Below are 21,753 nucleotides of genomic sequence, written 5' to 3'. Positions count from 1 at the left end.
TATTCAGACTCATCCTCACAGTGAATTGGTGAACTATGCTGAATTTTGGAAACCGGGTGAAATCAGCTCGACTGAAGACCGTGGATAAAGGATTTCACGTCTAAGTGAAAAAACGGGAAAAAGAACTTCTACACAAAGTCTCTTTGTTTTGACACTGCCTTTATTCAAGACGCTTGCAACAACAAAAACGTCTGTCTGTTCACTTCTTGCCTCGCTTCAGATAATTTATAACTCATATATAAGAGTCTGGCCGGCCGGGGGAAAGCCAGCTAGGTGTGAGGTGAGCAGGTCACAGACAAGCCTGCGAGCCAATCGCTGTCCGACAGAGTCAAAACCCACCAAACAGACTGGAGAATCCATCTAGAAACCCAGAGCGGCCGGCGTGGGCTTTCTAGAGGAACGCACCAGACAGGAAACCACATGATATGTGTGCTTGAGTGTCTGCCGTGCGTGTCTGTGTGAGACTGTGTGTGTGTGTGTGTGTGTAGGTGTTTCTTTCTCTGTTATACACATATACTTTCTGTGGTGTGGGACGGCTGAGGTCATCTGAGTGGAGACGGGCTCATATTGTGACCATGCTTGTTTAATGGAAGTCAATCACGGCGCAGTATGTCACGTCGCAAAGAGTTTTCAAGGAAATTGACGTTACATGTCTCTCTACTGACCATTTTAACAAAATAGTTTGAAAAGTTGTAACTATTCCAGTATAAATACCAAATCCAAACCCAGAAAATGACATTCTGTGCTCAGAAGAGCTTGGTAAAGGAGTCAAACGTTTTATTCTTTGTTCCCACTGACTTCCATAAATAGAGCTCTTGATAGCACACAGCCCACCGTTTGTTTGACCCGGTCCTCTGGCCAAACACTCATCTGCCATTGGTTACAATAAAAGGAGCGTATTTCCTCATTTTGCTGGGAAGGAAATGAAATTGCAACAATTGTGCTTTGGTTACGGAGGAACCTGCCTGCCCTGCCTGCCGCGAGAACTTCCTCTGCTGCTCTGCTGGGAGATTGTGTTTCTTTCTCTGCAGCAGAGAATCAGAGAAGTAGCAGAGGGGTCGCCAAGGCCAGATGGGCTGTGACCTGTCTCTCTGTACTGACCTAATACTGCAGACTGAGGCTGCAGCTAATGATTATTTTCATTATTAATGAGTCCATTCTGTAATTTGTTTTTCTGTCTTTGACGATAGATTATTGCTGATCATCATGCTTGGCTGATTTTTTTTTTTTGAGCTTATACAGTAATACATTTGAGGTTAAGGTCATGTTACAAAATGTAAAAAAAAAAAAAAAAAAAGGTGACGTCAGGGCCACCAGTGACTGTCAGTGGCTCTAGTCGGTACAGTGTGTCCCACACCGTAGGCACTGGACAGCCCTTGGTGGGGGATTTTTGGCCAATTGTGCGTGCTTGTCGGTGAGAGAAGTCACTCTGATTGGCTGTTCAGGGCATGAAAAGAGCAAACGATACGCACAAGCTTGTCGGCTGTAGTCTTTGTGGTGTGTTCAAGTGCAGCTTTTTGGTTGAGACACAGGAGACCTACAGGAGACTGACGCTAGAGGTGTAGGTAGAGCATCATAGTTTGAAGTCTCCAAACAAATCTGCCATATTTGACGAGTTGAGTGTGAGGACGTGTTGTCCGAACTGGATGTATCCAGCGTTGATGCCCACAGAGACACATTTTACCTTCCCTGTCCTTGAATCTTTCTGTCTGTCTGTCGGTGCATCAGTCTGTCTGTCCCACCTTGTCTTTCTCCGCAGGCCTCCCCGCCTCTTCGTCTCTCCCTGTGTCTCTCCGGCTAGAGTGATGATTCAGGGCCTATTGTGAAGTCAGCAATCCGATACAGAGCCAGCCTGAGAGCAGGAGGGGGGGAGAAGGAGGGAGGGAGAGAGTGGGGGGGGGGTGAGGAACAGAAGGGATTATGGGTGTTCTCATAGCCAGGTCCATGCTGTCTGGAGCCCGGGGCGCTTTGGCACCCTCACCTGTCCTCTGCTTTACCTGTTGCTCTCATTCTCTAATGCGGCCCACGGTCCTCTGCGTCTCTTTGTCTTGCTTTATCTTTATCTTTCTCACACCCCCGAGCTCTTCACTGTCCCTTTTTCTGGACTCCCAGCCCTTCCCTCTTTTCTTTTTCACACTTACGTACATCCTCTCCTCCCTTCGATGTGCCTTCCTTCTTCGGCGGACATATGGTATTGTGAGTGATTTTATTAGGAAGATGATATGAAGTGTTTCAAGGCCTGGTGTGATGGAACAGCTTGCGACTTTTGAGACATCCAACTCCTGTTCGCTCTCCACGGCAGCAGTAACTTCAAATAATCGGCTTCATATTGAATCTGAGAGCAGATGGTGTGTGTGAATGTGTGTGTGTGTGTGTGTGAGAGAGAGAGAGAGAGCGTACCTATCTGTCTGCTGAATGTCCCTCTGTGTGTCTTTTTTTTTTTTTAAAGGATATCTACCTTATGTTGCACCTCTCACATGCACACATACACACATTGTGATGTCATGAGCAGCATTATTTAACAGGCAGCTGGGAGGCCATTCATCATTTAATTAAAAGCGTCTGAAAGGGATCTGAGGCCTAATGAGATTAGCTTTAATTATTGATGCTGCTGCTACTGCCACAGACACGCACCTACACACAGGCTCACAAACACACGCACGCACACACACTCTAGTTATGACCACCACGGACACTCAGCCTCTCCTTGAATTCTCCGTCTGAGCACACAGACACCTACATCTGCACTTTTTGCTTTTCAATACTTTGCGCTCTTACCTGATCTTTTTCCCAACTCACACACACACACACACACATCTAATTGATTTTGCTTCATGGTGGGATGTAGAGGTGCTCAGAGGCGGGGGGGGGGTTACTGGATTCAGAGGGGGACGGCTTGCGGTATTGGGACCGAGCGGGGGGTGCGGTAGCTGCGGTCGGGTTAGGGATGAGGAAGGGTGACGGCGGGGCTGGTGGGGGGTGCAGGAGGACGGTGTTGTGTTTCTTCAGGTCTCACACAGCAGCAGAGAGGAGCTCTTACTGTTCTCGTCCACTCGCTCTGTTCTCCATTTCATCAAGTTGAACTCAAAACATGGAGTCCATGTGAAAAACCAGTGGATGTGTTTGGAAAACCTGCCGTCTTCAGTGTTAGTTAATCCTTCCCCTTAAAGAGGCAGATTACCCCAAAATCAGAAATGCATAATTTTCCTCTTGCCTGTAGTGATATTTATCCATCTAGTTTGTTTTGGTGTGAGCTGGCGAGTTTTGGAGATATCTGATTACCTGCTTAAGTCAAAATAATCCACAGACCTTGTCATGGACGAGATGCTAGATAGCTACAGTAAAGCTGCATTTCCACCGGGGTACTTTCGGTAAAGTACCTTTTGAACCCTACGTAACAGATGGTAACCGTACCTAAACCTAAGCCAGATCTGTTCTGCGTTTCCACTGGAGACGGTACTAATTTTCCTCTGCTCCGCTCGCATTTACTGTCTCTTTTCTGATGCTTCCTCTCTTTTGCTCAATCACACCCTCTCTACGCACAGCACACGTGTGGTTTTTCACAAATCCTACATCAGAGCGCAGATAAGAAAGCCAACTCTGATTGTTTGGAAAGACTTATCAGTGGTCTGCAGTGTTTTAACTCCACCTTTTAGTATTTGTTCAGCGTGCTAGGTACTAAATGGGTAACCAAAGCGCAGGACGGCACAGTACGGTTCTTTTGGTACCATCTGCAACTTTTGACAATAGAAACGCAAAAATAACAGCTTTAACGTGTAACTGAACTGAACTGCTTGGTGGCTTAAGCTAATTCAGCTAGCTCATGATACATCCCACACTGTCAGGAGCACAATCTTGTTGTCCATGAGTAGATGCATGCTTCCCTCTGCGCCGTGATACGGTAGAAGATAGATGGAGTAGACGTATCACATGGAGCTGGGAGTCATTGTGTGCATTGACCTGACTCATTATTCAGATCAGTTATCTAAGGCTGCTGATTTTCAGTTAGTTGATTATCATTTAATATTTTAAACGTCATACAAACGTTGATGATCAATCACCTAATAATTTCCACACTACACCTCTCTGTTCAGTTCACTCTGCAGTTCTCTGTCCCAGTGTCAGACATGTTGTACCTTTAGACATTGAGTGTTGAGTAGAGTGATGGCCAGAGTGTGTGTGCGTGTGTGTGTGTGTGTGTGTGTGTGTGTGTGTGTCTGGTCAGCCATGGACTGGTTTAGGTTTCTCCCAGTTGTTTTTTTAATCACTCTCATCAGATTAGCTGAGGAGGGGCAGTCGAGGCCAAACGCTTCACAATTAACAGCGCAGAACCAGCTCGCACACACACACACACACACACACACACACACACACACATGCACACGCACACACACATGCACACACACACGCACACACATCCATCAGTGACTTTTCATTTGTCTCCATTGGGTAAAGCTGCATTAAATCATGTCTGTGATCCCCTCACTCTCTGAGACAATGAGGAGCCAATTTAAATGGCAGATATTAAGACCACCAGGACGGCGAGGAGGATGGAGAGCAGACTTAGTCACAGTTCTCCTCCACTGCTCTTCCTCCCCAAACATGTGTGTTCACGACTCGTTGATTAAATAAAATAATCATTGGGAGTCTAAAATTAGCAAGGTGCACTGACCGCCCTTCTTTTGTCCAAAGTTACGCAGAAATAAAAACACAAGAGTTTATTATTTTTATAGATGACCCACTAAAACCCAGCAGGAATTATTCCTCGCCTCGTATCCAGAAGAAATTCATCATTTGATTAAAATCAGAAACACATTTCGTCCAGGAAATGTAGAACCAAGTAAGCAAAAGATACGTGGGGTAGTGGCTCGCCATTGGCCCTCTGTAGACCGCTCAGTCTATTACTTAAGTTTTATTTTTTCCTTTAAATTGTACGAGCAGAACAACCCAGATGAGATATCTAGCCGTCAGAGCAAATAAGCATAATTCCCATAAACATCCCTCTAAAGCAGAAATCCTGCTTTCACTATTAGAGCAACAACCAAGATCATTTTCATTATAGATTATTAAAATTATTATTTTATTCAGGCTGTTAACTGTGCAGGATGTACTTGAGTCTCCCAATCAAAATGAAAACAAAAGATGTAGTTTAATGGCTAAGTGAAGAAGCGAGGCATCATGGGGGTTGTTGTCTTCATTGTAACAACCGGCACTGCAGATGAAAATCTGTCCCTCGAGAAATATTCACAGACCACGTAATGTATCAAAGTTTTGAAACCGTTCCGGATAAGTACACAACTCAACAACATATATAACAAAGGTCTTCTTGTTTTTAGACATTGTCATGCTGAAATGTTACATATCATATCTTTAATGTCAGAGAATAATAAAACAATACCCATGAAGGAAACCTCTGGTAGCCCAGCTGTTAAAGCTCATACTATATAACTGTCATGTTCCCGATTCGGTTGTGGCCAAGGACCTCTGTCATCATTTCACATTGTCATGTTCTCCCCTTCTCACTCTTACCTCATTTCACATCTGTCTTCTGTCACTCTTCAATAAAGGTTAAATGCCAAAAAATAAAACAATCTCAGAAACCCAGAGTTATTCAGCTTGATGTCATAGAAGACAAGAAAACAGAAAATATTCAAATCTGACAAGCTGGAATCAGTGATTTGTTTTTGTTGCCTTTTCCCCTTACTACTTATTGTCACCCTGGTTACATAATTGTGTCATGATGCTAACAATTTGATTAGTGAAATGTCGTTAAAAACCGAAAAACACATTCCCTGTGGTTGGATATGCTTGCCAGCTTCAGCACATTATCAAAAACATTTTAAAATGCACTTAACCTGGTTGGTTGAAGACGTTTTGATTCCATCTTTACTGCAAGAATTTAAATTTCAGCTCTGAATGTATTTTATGCTTCAAAGTCAGCGCTGTATCTTTATCATCCATGCAGTCATGTTCCACATACAAGGTGGTGTGAGCAGGCATTGTGTTTTTGTTTTTCAAGATATTGAACTCATGCACACAAAAAGCTCTTTTCAATTCACCGTACTTCTTCTTCATCTTCTCATCTTTGTGCTACGTAGCTTGAAGCGACCATCCTGCGTGTTGTTCTCTCATTTCTCGTGTTGTTCGTTTTGTCTTGCGGGGGGGTTCACTGTAGAGGCCAGTGTCTAGATTTAGCTCCGTTTTTTCTCCCCGGGCGATTCAAAGACAAAGGCTCAAAGACATTTGATACTTTAGGTGCAGAAACTGTGTGTGATTACAATTCCAATTTTTGCGTCCTTCACATTGTGAGCAACACCAGGCAGCTCTTGGCAAAATCATGTGAGCATAGGTAGATAGAGAGAGGTACACCTAGCCAGAGAGAGAGAGAGAGAGATGTTTTTGGAGAGCACCTTTTCATCCACACTCCTCCTCCTCCTCCTCCCTGCTCCACAGACTCACCCTGTTCTTCCCTTTCACTCCCTCACTTCTTTTTTTTTCCCTTTATAGCTTCCTACTACACCTGAAAAAGGGGCATTTTTGGAGGCATAAAGAGAGGGATAGTTTTACACCTCCCCAGGCTGGGGGAACTGGGGGTTGTAGGAGGAGTGGTGGAGGGAGAGAGGGAGGGAGGGAGGAGGCTCAGCACAATGTATTTTACATGAAAGGAAGAGGATAGAGTTACCACACCGATAACCACTCATACAAATGGGGAGAGCAGAGAGCTTTGAGCAGGGGACAGGTAAATGTGTGTGTGTGTGTGTGTGTGTGTGTGTGTGTGTGTGTGTGTGTGTGTGTGTGTGTGTGTGTGTGTGTGTGTGTGTGTGTGTGTGTGAGAGGGAGAGAGAGAGAGAGAGAGAGAGAGAGAATGTGGAGGATAGAGATGGAGGTGGTGTTTGTGTGGTGAGTAACATCCTTCATGAGTGTGTTTTGTGGTCGACGCACATCAGCCGATGTCAGAGACATGGACGGCTGAATGATCACGTTGCACAGGTGTGTGTGTGTGTGTGTGGGGGGGGGGGTTTGTGCATATGTGAAACACTTATTTTTCTGTATGAATCCTGTTAGCTATTTGTTGACACAACCTAGGTTTTTCTGTTTTTTTTCCCCTTATATTTATTTCCTTTATTTTTTTTTCTTCATAGTTAATAGCAAAGGAAGTACTGTGAATTTTGTACATTTTAAAAGTTGTCTTTACTTTTAAAAAGTCAGGAAACAGTTAACTTCAGAAATACCAACCAAAGTAGACTAGTGAATTTACTATGTAAGGATTGGAAACGGTGGTATTTATACTCAAAACATATAGGGGGCAGCGTATCACCGGAGTAACCGCTAACTGCTTCTAACCGCAGCTCAGTTAGCTAAGTTAGCTGTGCAGCTAGCATTCCGGACTGGGAGCTCAGGGAACAGGGAAGTGTTGGTGTTTACACCGTTAGCACAGGAGTTCTGGATAGGGGGCTAGCTGGTTAGCATGCTAACTCAGGTGGACATCTGTGTTACGATGCATAGACATTATAATGCCAAAACTGTTACTTCTTCTCATTCTGTTGATATTTTTAGTTGGTTTTTTTTCCAACGTTTTCAATAACAATAATTTTATTTCTTTAAATTATTTTTTTCTAAATTATAATTATTAAAAAATAGATTTAAAGTAATAAAAATGCTAAATAAATGCAGTTGTTTAATCAGAGGTAGAAGGATGCATTTCCAAGAGGTCTGCAGAGATAAAATACAAAATATCTAAGGAGCTTTTGAAAAGAATCTCACTACAAAATAAATAAAGAGAACAAGGCAAAAGAGATGAAGAGGAGCAGAGTGTGTCTCCGTCTGTCGAACTGTCTGCTGAGTGGAAGATAAACTGCTGTTGTTCCACTTCAAGAACAAAGTTACTCTCGAGGGCCTCTTAAAAGGGAGCGAGGCACCTTCAGCAGACACTTTTAAAACACTCCTAAAGTCAACAAAAACCAAAGAAGATCCCTGTCATTTAGCCGTTTAATATACTGCCCGCTTCCTGCGCTCAGTTCACTGCTCTGATGTGCCCATGCCACAACGCTGTTTTGTTTCTTTCTGGGGGGGGATTTCATCAGGCGTGTTTTGGGACAGCTCCCCTGCTCCCTTCTCCACTTGCTGTGAAAATATTTCATCGGGGATGTTTTTGGACGACCCCCTCCTGATGGGGTCCTGCCTGGCTAATAATAAAGTGCTTGAGTTGTCAAGCGCTTCGGCAACACCCTAATCTGTTCTGACAGCTACGCCTCCGCACACACTCTCAAAACGTCCAGCAACACGCGCACGAGCGCATGTCGGCATGCACGTATAACACACTCTCTACAGACGCATGCACTGATGTATGCACACGGGTCCACAGACAGTCTATCAATCAAGGTGTTTATTGGGGTTGGGGGATAAATGCTGTGGGACGGGGGCCGCATGCTGTCACCATGGTGACCGAGCTAAAGGTGGCTGGTGCACAGTTGGAGACAGTGGCCCTGTTCCAAATTGGTCCCCAGGCCTGTGTACACTCGGCACCCTGCTCAGCTGTTTCCTGTTGCCTTGTAGATGTACAGTAACATGTCATTAAAGGGCCAGTTCACCCAAATGAAAACAACACACTTAGTTATAGTGATACCTAGCCATGCAGATGTTTCGTTGTATTTGCTTTATTTTTTTTTTTCTACAGTAAATCTCAGCTGTCAAGTATGGTGTGTCTGATATCGCAGTGTTGGTGTCGTTTCTAGAACATCATGATGAATGTTGCTCCAGGACCATCATTGCAATTTACTACTAAACTACTTGGTGAGGTTTATGTGACAAAAATACTTGGTTTCACAACCATTAAACATGTTGAATGCGTTGAATAACTTTTCCCATGCATATTTTTCTAGTCTTTTTCCCACCAAGTCACTCAGACATTACAAAAATGTGATTGGTCAGCAATGATGGTCCTGGATTGACATTAATTATGATGTTCCAGGAACAACACCAACATAGCAGTATCAGATTGTGTGTTAAGTACACCCCTGTATCTTTTAAAGGTGCATAATCATACAAATAAATAACCCTGTTTGGTGTATTTTAAGATGCAATACTTATGTGAAAAGGAAATAAATATTGTTTTAAATCTTTCTTGATTTATATGTTCTTACATACTACACTTAATTGTCCGACTGTCTTGCTTTTAGTCCGACTGTCATGGCAAATTTAAGCCAGTACAACTCGGTAACATTGCCACAGCCATTTTACCAGCACAACCACCAAACCGTGCTACCACAGTGTTGCTTAAAATCTCATCTCATCTCATCTCATCTCATCTCATCTCATCTCATCTCATCTCATCTCATCTCATCTCATCTCATCTCATCTCATCTCATCTCATCTCATCTCATCTCATTTCTCACAACATATATCACTGATGTTTGGAACAGCTTACCACATCTGTACAAAATGCATTCTGTCAGGCAAAGAGTGGGGGGAGGTCAGATGTCAAACACTAACTATATACAAGAGGCTTCTCTTTGAAATGATTAGTACCTCAACTGAGAAAGATGCTAACGTGCCTATGTGTGAAAGTCTAAATGATTTGAACTTCAAGATCAAGATTTTGAAGCTGTGAACACCATAACTGAAAAAACTGGTTGTTCCAATACCGAAAGCAGTATCAGAGATGCCTCCAATACTGCCTGAAGTGCTGGCATCGGTATTGGTGAGTACGCGAGTCTATGCATCGATACGATACCACATATTTTATTTATTACAAACGGGACCCTGATGCTTCCCCGCAGCGTCCTGTACACCTGTATGCAACTTTACGGATTTTTGCACTGCACAAGAGGCCATTTTCCAACAGAGAGTGACTTGTGTAACTTCAAATACATCCATAACATGACATCCATCCATACAGCTCAGCTCAGCTCGGTATTCGGTGTTCGGTATGAGCGGATACACAAACTTCAGGTTATGGATTTGGTATCAGGACGGAAAAAATATTATCAGTACATCTCTAATTTTTGGATGTGACAGGTCCTGTCTGTCTCCTGTCTGTGTCTGACTGCTGTGTGTGTGTGTGTTTGGGCGTGTGCCTCTCCTGATAACACCTTGGCGACCACGGTGAAAGAGTGCCATCTTCAGACAGAGGCGGCCGGGGGGGGGGGGGGTGTCCACCTCGTTGATACCATACCCAGGCAGCATCGACCCCTCCGGCTCTGCTACGCTTCACATGTGAGACACGCGTGCAGCCGGTGTGGTTCCAATTAACACAGATTGAGTGTGTGTGCGTGCTCAGGTGGACGTGTGAGTCTCTGTGCGGTGTGGGTGAGATGGGGGAGGTTGTGTGTGTGTGTGTGTGTGGGAAAGGGGGGTAGGGGGTCAATTGGATGGTGTGAAGTTTATGGTCTGGCCTGTACCTTCTACTGCACAGCAAGACGTTGACGTTGCATCCACACTGCGTCTCCTTTTACCGTCTTCGGTACTCAACAAAGAATTATAGACATAGATGACTGTCAGTTTATTTGTGTTTAAAAAATCGACCTACACAGAAAGAAGTTACATCTGTTACTTCTAAAAAAGTTCTCTGGCTTTAAATGTAAGCTTGAGTGAGTCTGTACTGAGTGACAGCCGGGAGAGAGAGAGAGAGAAAGAGAGGAGGGGGAAGAAGAGGGGGAGGAGGAGGAGGAGGAGAAGAGAAAAAGAGGGGGAGGAGGCAGAGGAGGAGGGAAACAGGACGAGTGAAATGCTCCCCATTGCCAGAGTCGAGGAAGACAGGAGCTGTGCATGGATTGACCTCAGAGACAGAAAGAGAGAAAAGTGCAGTTTGGTGTGCGGCTCGCGTCTTTTCTTCCAGCCGCTACATGTTTGCTCTGAGCGAAAGCGAGACTCTCAAAGGAAAAGAGAAAAAGAATGCATGCTCTCCTGTAGAGCAGAGACAAGAAAAACGTGACACCTGGAGTACAAAGTGAGAGGCAGGTAGATAGAGACGAGCTGAAGCCGTGCTGGAGGAGTGTGTGTGTGTGTGTGAGTGTGTGTGTGTGTCTGTTTGTGTGCGAGATAACTAAGGTTGTGTGTGTGAAGGGAAGCGAGTGGATCGTACAGCTCTGTAATGCTTTGTGGAAGTACAGGACTGCTAACTGACCTGATTACACCCTGAGGTAAGAGTGCATCTCTAACTCTGTGTGAGTGTGTGTGTGTGTGTGTGTGTTTCATGCTCAAACTAATGTTGTACTTTTCCTCTTTTACTCAATCAATTGTAGCATTTTCTGTATTTTAGTATATTTGATATTCTCTTTTGATAGACACACTTATGAATGAATACATGCTAGGTGTTTAAAAGCAAATTAAATCACTATTTTATATTGAATCATAACATTACTGAATGACTGAATGGATATTTAGATCACCCCCCAAAAAATAAATATATAAATAAATAAATACAATACAATAAAATAAAGGTGGTAGTTTATGGTGATGGCACTGTAACTGTAAGGGTACCAAAGCAATTAATGTAAATTGAATTAATTTACACCTTGAATATACTAATTGTATTTAAAAACACTTAATGTAAAATGAATATAATGGACTTAATGCTTTTATTATATATAAATTGGCAGATTTTTTTAACTTTTGAATTGTTATTATTAAATATTTTTTCTTATTTTTGTAACATTTGAAGTCTGATGCAGGATTATATCTCTGTTCTTTAATTTATCTGATAAAAATCTCATGTAGCAGCAAAATCATCTGTTATCATGTCAGCTCTTGCTCAAAGTGGAATTGCTGCATTTAAAGCAAAGAAATGATTTTAATTCCTTTCTTTTTGTTTGGTCATTTATCCAAATATTCCCCGTACACAAGCAGAAAAAAAAAGATTTTCTTAAAGCCTTTATATACCGTGTGTGTGTGTGTGTGTGTGTGTGTGTGTGTGTGTGTGTGTGTGTGTGTGTGTGTGTGCGCGTGTATGTCCAACTCTGTGCATGGTATCGGATGTCCCGTTGCAGATGGGTTGGGTTATTACCAGAAACACATAGCGCTATTCTTCTTCGTCTCTCCCTCGCTACCCCCTCTTCTCTCCATGCGCAGCGTTTCCACAATAACACAAACCTCGCCGATGCACCTTTCATGTCACGTTTTTAGATTCTTGAGTAGGCTCATAAAAAGTAAAAACACAGCGGGGCTGAAACAGAAAAAGAACAAAACACGTAAACACATCTACGACCAGACGTAGGACTGCTTCTGCTTATTTCTGACTCACAACTACTGTTTCTGATTACCGCCTTCAGGGTCAGACCAGGCCTCGCGTTATCATCACACCCATTAGATGATGAATATAAATAAGTGACAACACAAACACAGCAGTGTGTAATTCCCTTAAATAAATCATTGTTATTAGTGCTAATTACACAGGGTACCTGTATTTATCCCTCAGGGAGTCCCTGGGCCGGGCAGGTTGTGTTCCAGACCGGTCACCAGGCCAACCAGGTCAGAGGTCACCCATTTAACTGGCTCAGATGACACAAATGGGTCCTTCAGGCATCGTGGCCACCTAAAGAGTACGATTAAAGGGCCTTTTATGTTATTTTTTTTACTAAAGATGACATTTTTACTACACGATACGGAGGACTTGGTGAGCACTTGGATTTTTTGTTGTGTGACATGTTTTCAAGTTTTACTGGACGGTAAACATTTTGTGTACTGGTGATGACAAGTGTCAAAATGAGTGTGAGCACTGAGCAGAAACAACAAAATAAATGTATGGAACTGTGTTAAAGATGAAAGCCGTGAGAGATGTGAGACTCTGCGAGGTCGACACTCAGAGAAAGTGCGCGATGGATGAAGCACGGTGATAAAAGCTTCTCGGGATCAAAGCCTGCGTGTGCTTGTGTTTTCACAGGTCGTGTTGAGACAGAAACAGCCAGGGTTGTGTGTTTCCACGTGTGTGTGTGTGTGTATGTGCACATGTGGGCCGTGTGCGCAGCCACGTTTGCATGAAGCCCTGCGTGTGTGTTACATGTGGATGGCAGTTTCTCACGGCCGCGCTGTTGATGTCGTGACTGACAGCCTTGTTAAATTTCAGTAAAGCATGAAACGGGACATGAAAGTGGCTTGTGTGTGTGTGTGTGTGTGTGTGTGTGTGTGTGTGTGTGTGTGTGTGTGTGTGTGTGTGTGTGTGCATGCATGCGTGTGTGTGTGTGTGTGTGTGTGTGTGTGTGTAAAGTGATCCGTACGAGGGTTCTGGCTAACCTTTGAACCCTGTCTTAAACGGCTAAGTGCTGCTTCTTATTCGCTCTCGGCAGGATTCTCTAATCAGAACCATAACACACACACAAACACACAGAAGTACACACACACACACACACACACACTCTCACACACACATACCTGGAGTTTAGTATCTGCTGGGCCAAGCACTTTCTCTGTATACTTACCTGTGATTGCGATAATGTGCAAATGACTCCAATATATGCTGCCTGGCTGAATTTGACCACGTGTGTGTGCGTTTTGTATGTGCATTTCCATGTGCGGTGTGTGTGTGTTTGGCACCTCGCGCGTGCCCTACACCTCGCCAGTGTGTTGACACAGTGATTATAGGGCAGCTGGTACACATTGGCCCTCGCTCCGCCCTGCATTTACTGTTCTAATTAGTTCCTGTTCCAAATAAGAGGGAGGAATTTTAATAGAGAACCGCTGGTCTGCCGTCGTCCAGCTCCGCATACCCTCACACACAGCAACAGACAAGAAAAACCAGCCTGTGTGTGTGAGCGTACGCTGCGGTGGAAAGGCGCAGAGGCTGAAGTGTGTTTTCTTAATTTTTTTTTTTTTTTTTTTCCCCTCAATGATGAAGAAAAAAGGGCCCAGCGCACCAGTGATTGACACGACCAAATGTCGGCATAAGTCGAGGCTCGATTTGGTGACCGTGGCGACCCGCTTGAAGGGTTAAGAGTGAGCCCCGTGACCTAACATGACCCCGGCGTGACCTTTCAACTCTGTAAGGGTTGAGAAAAGGGGCTCGAGCGCCGGATGGAGCAGGGTCACGGGCGAACAAGGGAAAGTTAATATCTGTCACTTAGACGCCAGTTAGCACTTCTGTCACGGTGGTGGCTACAACTACAGACGCCGGCTCGTGATTTACTTCATTTTTTTCTGCATTATAGTCACATTTAATGAATCAGAAAATCTGTTTACTCAGACTTGTGTTGAATATTCTCTCCCTGTCTTCAAACTGAGGGCGCTGAATTTATTTTGTTTTTAGTCACAACACTTCATGATACTAATATAATTTGTCTGATTCATAAACGCGGTTTTATGAGGCTGGTTTATGACACACTAAACACTGGCTCTTATGTGTGTATGTAATGTGTGTTTGGTTAACATTTCCTCTGCTCTGGTCTCTCTGCAGGTGAAGAAATCACACAGTGAATCTCATGTTCCAGACCCTTCAGACGCCAGGTACGCTCACATGTGTCTCTTTGTGTGATATGACAAACAGCATTAGGTTTTGCAGAACCCTGTGTGTGTGTGTGTGTGTGTGTGTGTTTGTGTTGGTGTACACAGTTATGAGTGTGTGTCCTAGTTCTCTGGTCATGGTGCAGAGAGGTGAGGTTTCACTGCAGTTGCGAGCTGTGATGAGGTCATCAACACTTTCCCAAGACCTCAGTGCCTCACACACACACACACACACACTCACACACACACACACACAGGGGGAAAAGATACACTGATCCAAATGAAGGACAAGCAGAGGGAGCATGCTGTACTTTATTTAGAGCCGAAACTGTTAGTGATTTTAATAAACGATTAATCAAAACAGAAAATGCCGGATATTCTCAGGTTCCGGCTTCTCAAATGAAAAGATCTGCTGCTCATATATCCAATGATGGAATGTAACTAAGTATATTTACTCAAGTAACTGTATTTAAATACAATTTTTAAGACGCTTGTACTTTACTTGAGCATTTCCAATTTCTGCTACTTTACATATCCACTCCACTATGTTAGGTAAATATTGAACTCTTTACTCAACTACATTTATTTATTCATTTAAGCTACTAGTTACTTTGCAGACTGCATACTACATCAGAGCCAAAGTAGTGCATTTTACAATCAATTAATTTTATTGGCAATCAGATTAAAAAACACTGATTCTGATAATCAGAAAAATGCTGAACATCTGATTTGATAATGGGCCAGGCCGATAATCTGTTGACCCACAGTATACAGTATATAGAGCACACACAGGTAAATATAAGTATGATTTACTATTATTTGTACTTTTGATATTTAAGTACATTTAATAAAAGATATATTAAAGGAGACCTTTTATACTTTTTTGTTTTTTTCCTTTCCTTCAGTGTGTTATATACCGTAGGTTCTTGTGCATATAAAAGATCTTGAAAGTTAAAAAGGTCAAAGTCCTCACCAACAGAAGCTCCTCTCTCCCACAGAAAACACTGCTCCTGAAATGCCTCGTCAGTAGTCCCAAGTTTAATTCTGTGACTTTGTGACATCGCTACGTCACTATGTCAGCCATCTGCATAATTTATGCCTCGTGGCTAGATTGACACATGAGAATTGATTTTAGCGCAGCTGCTCTGTTGTTGTTAGCGGTGCTGGCTCAGGCGTGTGTGAGCTGGCCAATCAGAGAAGACTGGGTGTTCAGGAGGGGGGCCTTAAAGAGACAGGAGCTGAAACAGAGCGATTCAGACAGAGGGGAATACAATGCTGCATTACTGGACAGTATGAGAAAACTGATGAGATTTTTGAGCATTAAAGCATGTAAACCTATGATAGTAGTAACCCAAAATAAAACTATGAACATGAAAATGAACATAATTTGTCTCCTTTAACTTTAACTTTTAACTTTTCCTCATGTAATTTTCATTTTTCACTTTCACTGAAGTTTTATTTACATACAGTATCTTTCCTTTTTCTCAAGTATGACTTTTAGGTACTTTTAACAGCACTGCATACATCACTGTAGACTGAATATCTTTGGGTTTTCAACTTATGGTCTGAGAAAACAAGACATTTAAAGACGTCACCTTTGGCTCTGGAAAGTTGCTCTGGGCATTTCTTTTCCCACTATTTTTTGATTAATCGCTTAATTTAAAAAATAACAGCAGATTAATCAATAATGGAAATAATCCTCAGTTGTTGGCTCTTAAGCTATTTAGTTTACATTATGCACTGTATACTGTAAAGTGCACAGATGCGGCATATTTTTTCAACGACCAGACATAATGTGAAAACCAGAAAAGAGTTTATGAAACACCAACTCCTGCCATCGCCTCCCGAGAGGAGCGAAACAGAGAGGAAAGAGAAAAAAAAAAAAAAGGACAAGGAGGGGAGACAGAATCATTTCCTGCTGTTGAGAGACAAAAGAAAAGGATGGATGAAGAGTGTCGAAGCACACAAGAGGGAGAGAAAGAGAGAGTGAGAAGTGGAAAAGCACCATAATCTGCGAAAGTTCTTAGCCGTTATTGCCTGGCACAGCAGAGACGTTTTAGGCTTTTGTGCAAATATCTGGTCCACCATTAAGTGTGTTGATATTAAAACAGTGATCAGTGTTTTCACTTCAATATGTACAGGAGTGCAGAATGAATGTTTAGCTGTAAATAGAAAAAAAGAGTTGACGGAGAGAGTTGATTTAGTGTGTTTATCTTTCGCATGCTCTCTCTTTTGTGCCCTTAAGCCTACGTCTCTCTCATCCACTGAAAGTTATATGTTTATACCTGTCAGTCTGACTGTGGGTTGCAGTCATGTGTGGCGATGCTATCTGCCCATAGCATTGAGATGGCCTGCTTCCAGACCGCGGCACAGATGTATCACACACACACACACACACACACACACACACACACACACACACACACACACACACACACACACACGTACACACAGAGTGGTAGAACGGCTGCCCGCATTTGTTTAATTCTCCCTCCATCTCTGTCATTTCTCGCTTTGATGTCGCGCACAAAAGCACAAGTGTGACCGACCTGCGGGCAGCGTGAGTCAGGGCACACACACACGTTCAAATGAGGTACCGGCCATACACACACTGACTCAACAATAAACTATGCCTTCCACCGAAGGACATGTCAAAATGTGGGTTTGTGGCAACAGTGATGAAGAGGCATGCGCCAGTGTTTTATGTTGCTTTTCTAAGCGTGTGTGCGTGTAAAAGATTAAAAACACTTGACTTTGACTCCACCGAAAAATATGCATCTTCATTCTGTTCATCGCTCTATTTACTTCCACTTCCAACCCTCCACACACACACACACACACACTCTCTCACACACACACTCTCACTTCACCATTACCACCTTGTGTGCTGGTTCGTCCCAGTCATGCATGTGGAACACATTGTAAAACTAAAGCATGCTGGCAGGCTGTGGGTTTGTATTGGAGCCCAGAAGTGCACACACACACATACATACACACACACACTCTATAAAAGAGCCAGCAGGCCCGCAGACAATGTCTAACGCCTCTGAACACATGCTCATGTAAGCTAACTGGTATGGAGAAGCATGTAGTTTATGACTGTGTACGTATATGTGCAAGTTTGTGCGTGTGTGTGGTTCCTGTCATTGAACGTGTTCAGTGCGATCTTAACATAATATATGGAGGTGGGAGATTCCCAGCTGTGAGAGCATATTGCCGTTGATCCGTTACTCATTCAGAAATCGCAGTTCATCTCATTTTCTCCCCCCTCCTCCTCCTCCTTCTCCTCCTCCTCCCTCCTGTAGGTCTATGGAAATGCAGGACCTAGCCAGTCCTCATAACCGTGTGGGAGGTGGAGATTCGACGGGCTCCAAGCTGGACAAGAACAACCTTGGCAGCCCCTCCATCACCACCAATGGAACAGGAGGTGAGAAGGCAGAGCATGTTTGGTGCCGCAATAATGAATTGGCAGTTATGTGTGTGGCAGGAAGGCTAGTTTCAATGTTCAAAATACAGTTTCTACCTTCATGTTGTTATTATGCTTTTTTCTTTCTTTTGGCTAATTTGTAAGAACTGGCCACCTCTTGATTTCATACTCAAAAAAAGAGCCAACATATCACCAACTGCAGCTGCCATTAGCAAGTTAGCTCAGTTAGCCGTGCAGTAAGCGGTCTGGACTGAGAGCTCGGAGTGGTAATATGAGAAATATAACTTGGACATTTACTTCCTTTTTTATATTCAGTAGTCAATGAAAATCCCAAACATTGGGAAAACAAGATATGCTGTTCAACTACTTAAAGTGGAAACAGACAGCTTCCGCCCCCGCTAGCTTTTCCGAGTGGTGTTGTTGTGAGCGCCGCTGTTGCAACGACAGCCAGATTGTTTCCGTTTGCCTCAGAGTCACAACTACCAACAACACAGCACAAAAAGTGTTTTTTTTTTTTTTACCTTTTGACAGAGCCAGGCTATCTGTTTCCAGTTTTTATGCTAAGCTTCGCTAACTGACTGCTGTTGGCTTCATATGTACCCTGACAGATCATCTAGCTCTAGGCAAGAAAGCAAATAAGCATATTTCCAAAAATATTGAATCATTCCTTCAAGTGCTGCATACTGTAGATCAATCACCAGTAAAAGGACAAGTGACCTCTTTGAAATCAGGACATCAGAGTTACTGTGAAAGCAGCTACATCATGCATCATGCAACCGCGTACTGATGTATCGTTTTATTAAAGGTCCAGTGTGTAGGATTTAGGGTGATCTATTGGCAGAAATGGAAATAATAGTGTATAATCCTCTGAGACTAAGAATCGTTTTGTTTTTTGTGACTTCAGAATGAGCCTTTTATATCTATCGAGGGAGTGGGCCTTCTTCTGCCAAGTCCACCATGTGTCATATTTCCACAATGGCAAAGGATGGATGACCGAAACACTGGCTCTAGAGAGGGCATTTCACGTTTTTAGTAGCCCCCGTACGGGAGGGTGAGACGAGGGGTTTTCAGTTAGTTGCAACCTCACTGCTCGATAGCACCGAATCCTACACGCTGGTCCTCCGAACTAAATTAGAAAAAAATATATAAACTCGAAGAACTTCTACGACGAGTGCTTTTCAATGTTTGTTTGGGTGAGATGCAGTTGTTTATGACATCTAGCGTTTCGCTCCACAAAGCTTGAATGCGCTCATTGTGAATCGCTTTGTGCGAAAGCAGCTGATGAGTTTAATGTAGTGTAATGAAATCTATTGCCAAATCATCAGTCAGAAAGGTTTCCAACATGCAGAGATAAGTACTTTTTGAGGAATTTTTAGAGACGGAAGGAGACGCGCACATGCAAGCGCACGCAATACACACACACACCTCACGCTGGCACGGTGACTTGAGTAAACCACTGGAGAATGTGTGTAAACACACGGTGAAGCACTTCTACTCTCCTGCGTTAACCGCTTGGCAAAGTGTGTGTGTGTATGTGTGTGTGTATGTGTGTGTGTTAGTGCAAGCCCAAAATCCCACTGGAAACTATTTCCTCTACGAGAGCATTAAAGCATCACCACTCTCTTAGATGTCAACACCAGCGGGCTCTCTCCTTTCTTTCTTTTTTCTCCCTTTTGTTTTCCTCTGTCCGTCTGTGTTCCTCCTCCTCCTCCTCTTTTCCTTCTTTCACCCTTGCGCTCCCCCCTCTCTCACTGTCTGTCCTCCCCAATAATCTTTGATGGAGCAGTTTGATGTAATAGCCCTGGATGTAAGTGCTTTTGTTTGAGGGCCATCCTTTGATCTATCGCTGATTTAACAGGCAATGGAACCGACTTTTGACAGCAATGTAATGGAAAAAGTGAGATGCTGCATTTCGGTCAACTTGATGTGTCAACACACGCACTCGGTCACAGAAATAGCCGCGCGCAGAGCGGACTTAACTGCGACTTCAGACCATATTAGAGCACGTTAAATCATTTTTGATGAGCTCACAGTTAATGGTTTAAGCAGACGGAGCTGGGACTACACGCTCACAGCCAAAACAAACTACATACCCAACATTCCCCTCACCTGACATCAGCCGGAGCTCGGGCCCGCGGGCCATCTCCATAGCAACTCATTTGTCTTCATTAGGGCTTGTCTGATGGCTTGTTTTGCTCCCTGAAGGGATTAATGAAGTTGTACTGAATTAAATTGAGTTCTCAGATGGTCGCTGATGATGAGTTTTAATCATGTTGAGAGAGAAACAAGAAAAAGGGGCTGAAAAACATCACAGAGGATGTTAACAGGATGTTCCTCTCTTTTAAAAATCACTTGGGAATCACACTTTTTTTCCTGAATGAAAGTTAGATGAGAAGACAGCCACTCTTATATCCTTGTTAAAGCAGAGCCGATCAATATTTTATACATGGATCACATGACTACTTGCTTTTGAAAGGCTCAAAGTAACCCGCAGATAATTATCATCCAACTCTGCAGTTCCCCTCAGAGCTTCTCTCAGATTATTGTTTTTGGTTTTATGGCCCACAAATTTTCCTATTTTCATCTCTCATCAGCATAGTTTCCAGCCTCAGCATGCAGCTGTGTTCAGTGAGAAAGCTCTAAAAGCCCACAGTACGCTACCTGCCCACCACCAACTGGCAGGCAGGCAGGTTAGTGATTGGCCCGTGAACATAGTGGAGCATTTAGCTTCTAAAGCGCCAAATATTTCTCTTAGGAGTTGGTGGAGAGCAAAACAGAGCAAAGGGGAGATCAAATATTTGACTAACATTTATCAGGTGAACAGAAAAAAGGCTAAAAAAGCTAACGTTGCTAGGCACCCCTCGGGTCGAGGGCGAGAAAGTCCGAGTCAGTGGTTGGCTGGGGCAGTTTCTTGAGTAGTTAACAGGACTTTCACTTCGGAGACCCTGATTTGCATCCCATTTGTGAACAAGACCCAAGAGTAATTTATATCACTTAAATCTTGATCATTTGGCGACGTTAACAACATAATAAAAGTCATGATATGTCACACAATGTGAATCGTTTGCATGCTTTATTCTAACCGGACGTTGTATATTACATATTAGTCCAAGCTGCCAAATGTGACAGGTTGGGAGTGAGAACCTTCTGCATACAACTCTCAGCAAGAAGTGAACAAGAGTGTTTCCCAAAGTGTTGCTGGAAAGAAAAACAAAAGTATATGTCTGCTTTTTAAAATATACACTTGGAGTGTGTCGGTATCCTCATCACCTTCCCACCTTGCACCCGTTTAGGTGAAAACATGACAGTTCTAAACACGGCTGATTGGCTGTTGGGCTGCAGCAGCCCGCCCCCTGCACCGGGCTCCAAGGACTATGGTACAGAGGTGCATGTGTGTGAATCCAAAGCTAAGAATTCATGCAGCGTTACCTTGAATGCAAAAGGAATTTGTTTCTCCAGTTTGGGCTGGTCCTAGAACTGATGTTTTCTTGTGCCAGAATTGCAGTGATGTTCATTTGCAGTGCAGTGTCGTGTGCTCTTTGGATCCCAGTGTGAATTTTTATCGGAGTGTGTGTGTGGAGGTGTTTGCATATTTGCAGGGTTCCCACCAGTCAGTTTATAAAAAGCTGGGGAATTTCGATGAATTTGCTATGAAAGTTTGCAAATATCCAGCTTGATTATACCTAAAAATACCAAAAATATGACATTTTAAAACCAAGGAGGATTGTAACCAGGAACTTTAGATCATGGTGGTGTTTTCGAAAGTCATTTAAAGCTTATTGTGGGAACCCTGCACACAGAATTTACTTCAATACTAGAACTGCATGGTAGTGTCCTCTTTTCTCCGTAAGGTTTTCTTTGTGTGTGTGTGTGATGTGTCTTCCTTAGTGGCC

General features: G+C 43.3%; 1 protein-coding gene across 2 annotated transcripts in view; it reads left to right on the top strand.

Annotated features, from left to right (window-relative positions):
- The window catches only part of eya4 (EYA transcriptional coactivator and phosphatase 4), a 48,687-nt gene that overhangs the window by 9,367 nt on the left and 17,567 nt on the right, over positions 1-21,753 (top strand). For both annotated transcript variants that reach the window (XM_073492838.1, XM_073492839.1), the window contains exons 3-5: positions 14,387-14,436; positions 17,739-17,860; positions 21,154-21,237. In XM_073492838.1, the coding sequence (XP_073348939.1) occupies positions 14,387-14,436; positions 17,739-17,860; positions 21,154-21,237 (256 nt within the window). The remainder of the gene's footprint in view (positions 1-14,386; positions 14,437-17,738; positions 17,861-21,153; positions 21,238-21,753) is intronic.

The sequence above is a fragment of the Pagrus major genome, chromosome 22 (assembly GCF_040436345.1).
Source record: "Pagrus major chromosome 22, Pma_NU_1.0".
Taxonomy (NCBI): domain Eukaryota; kingdom Metazoa; phylum Chordata; class Actinopteri; order Spariformes; family Sparidae; genus Pagrus; species Pagrus major.
Note: the sequence above shows the minus strand (reverse complement) of the source record. Positions and strands in the feature narration are given on the sequence as shown.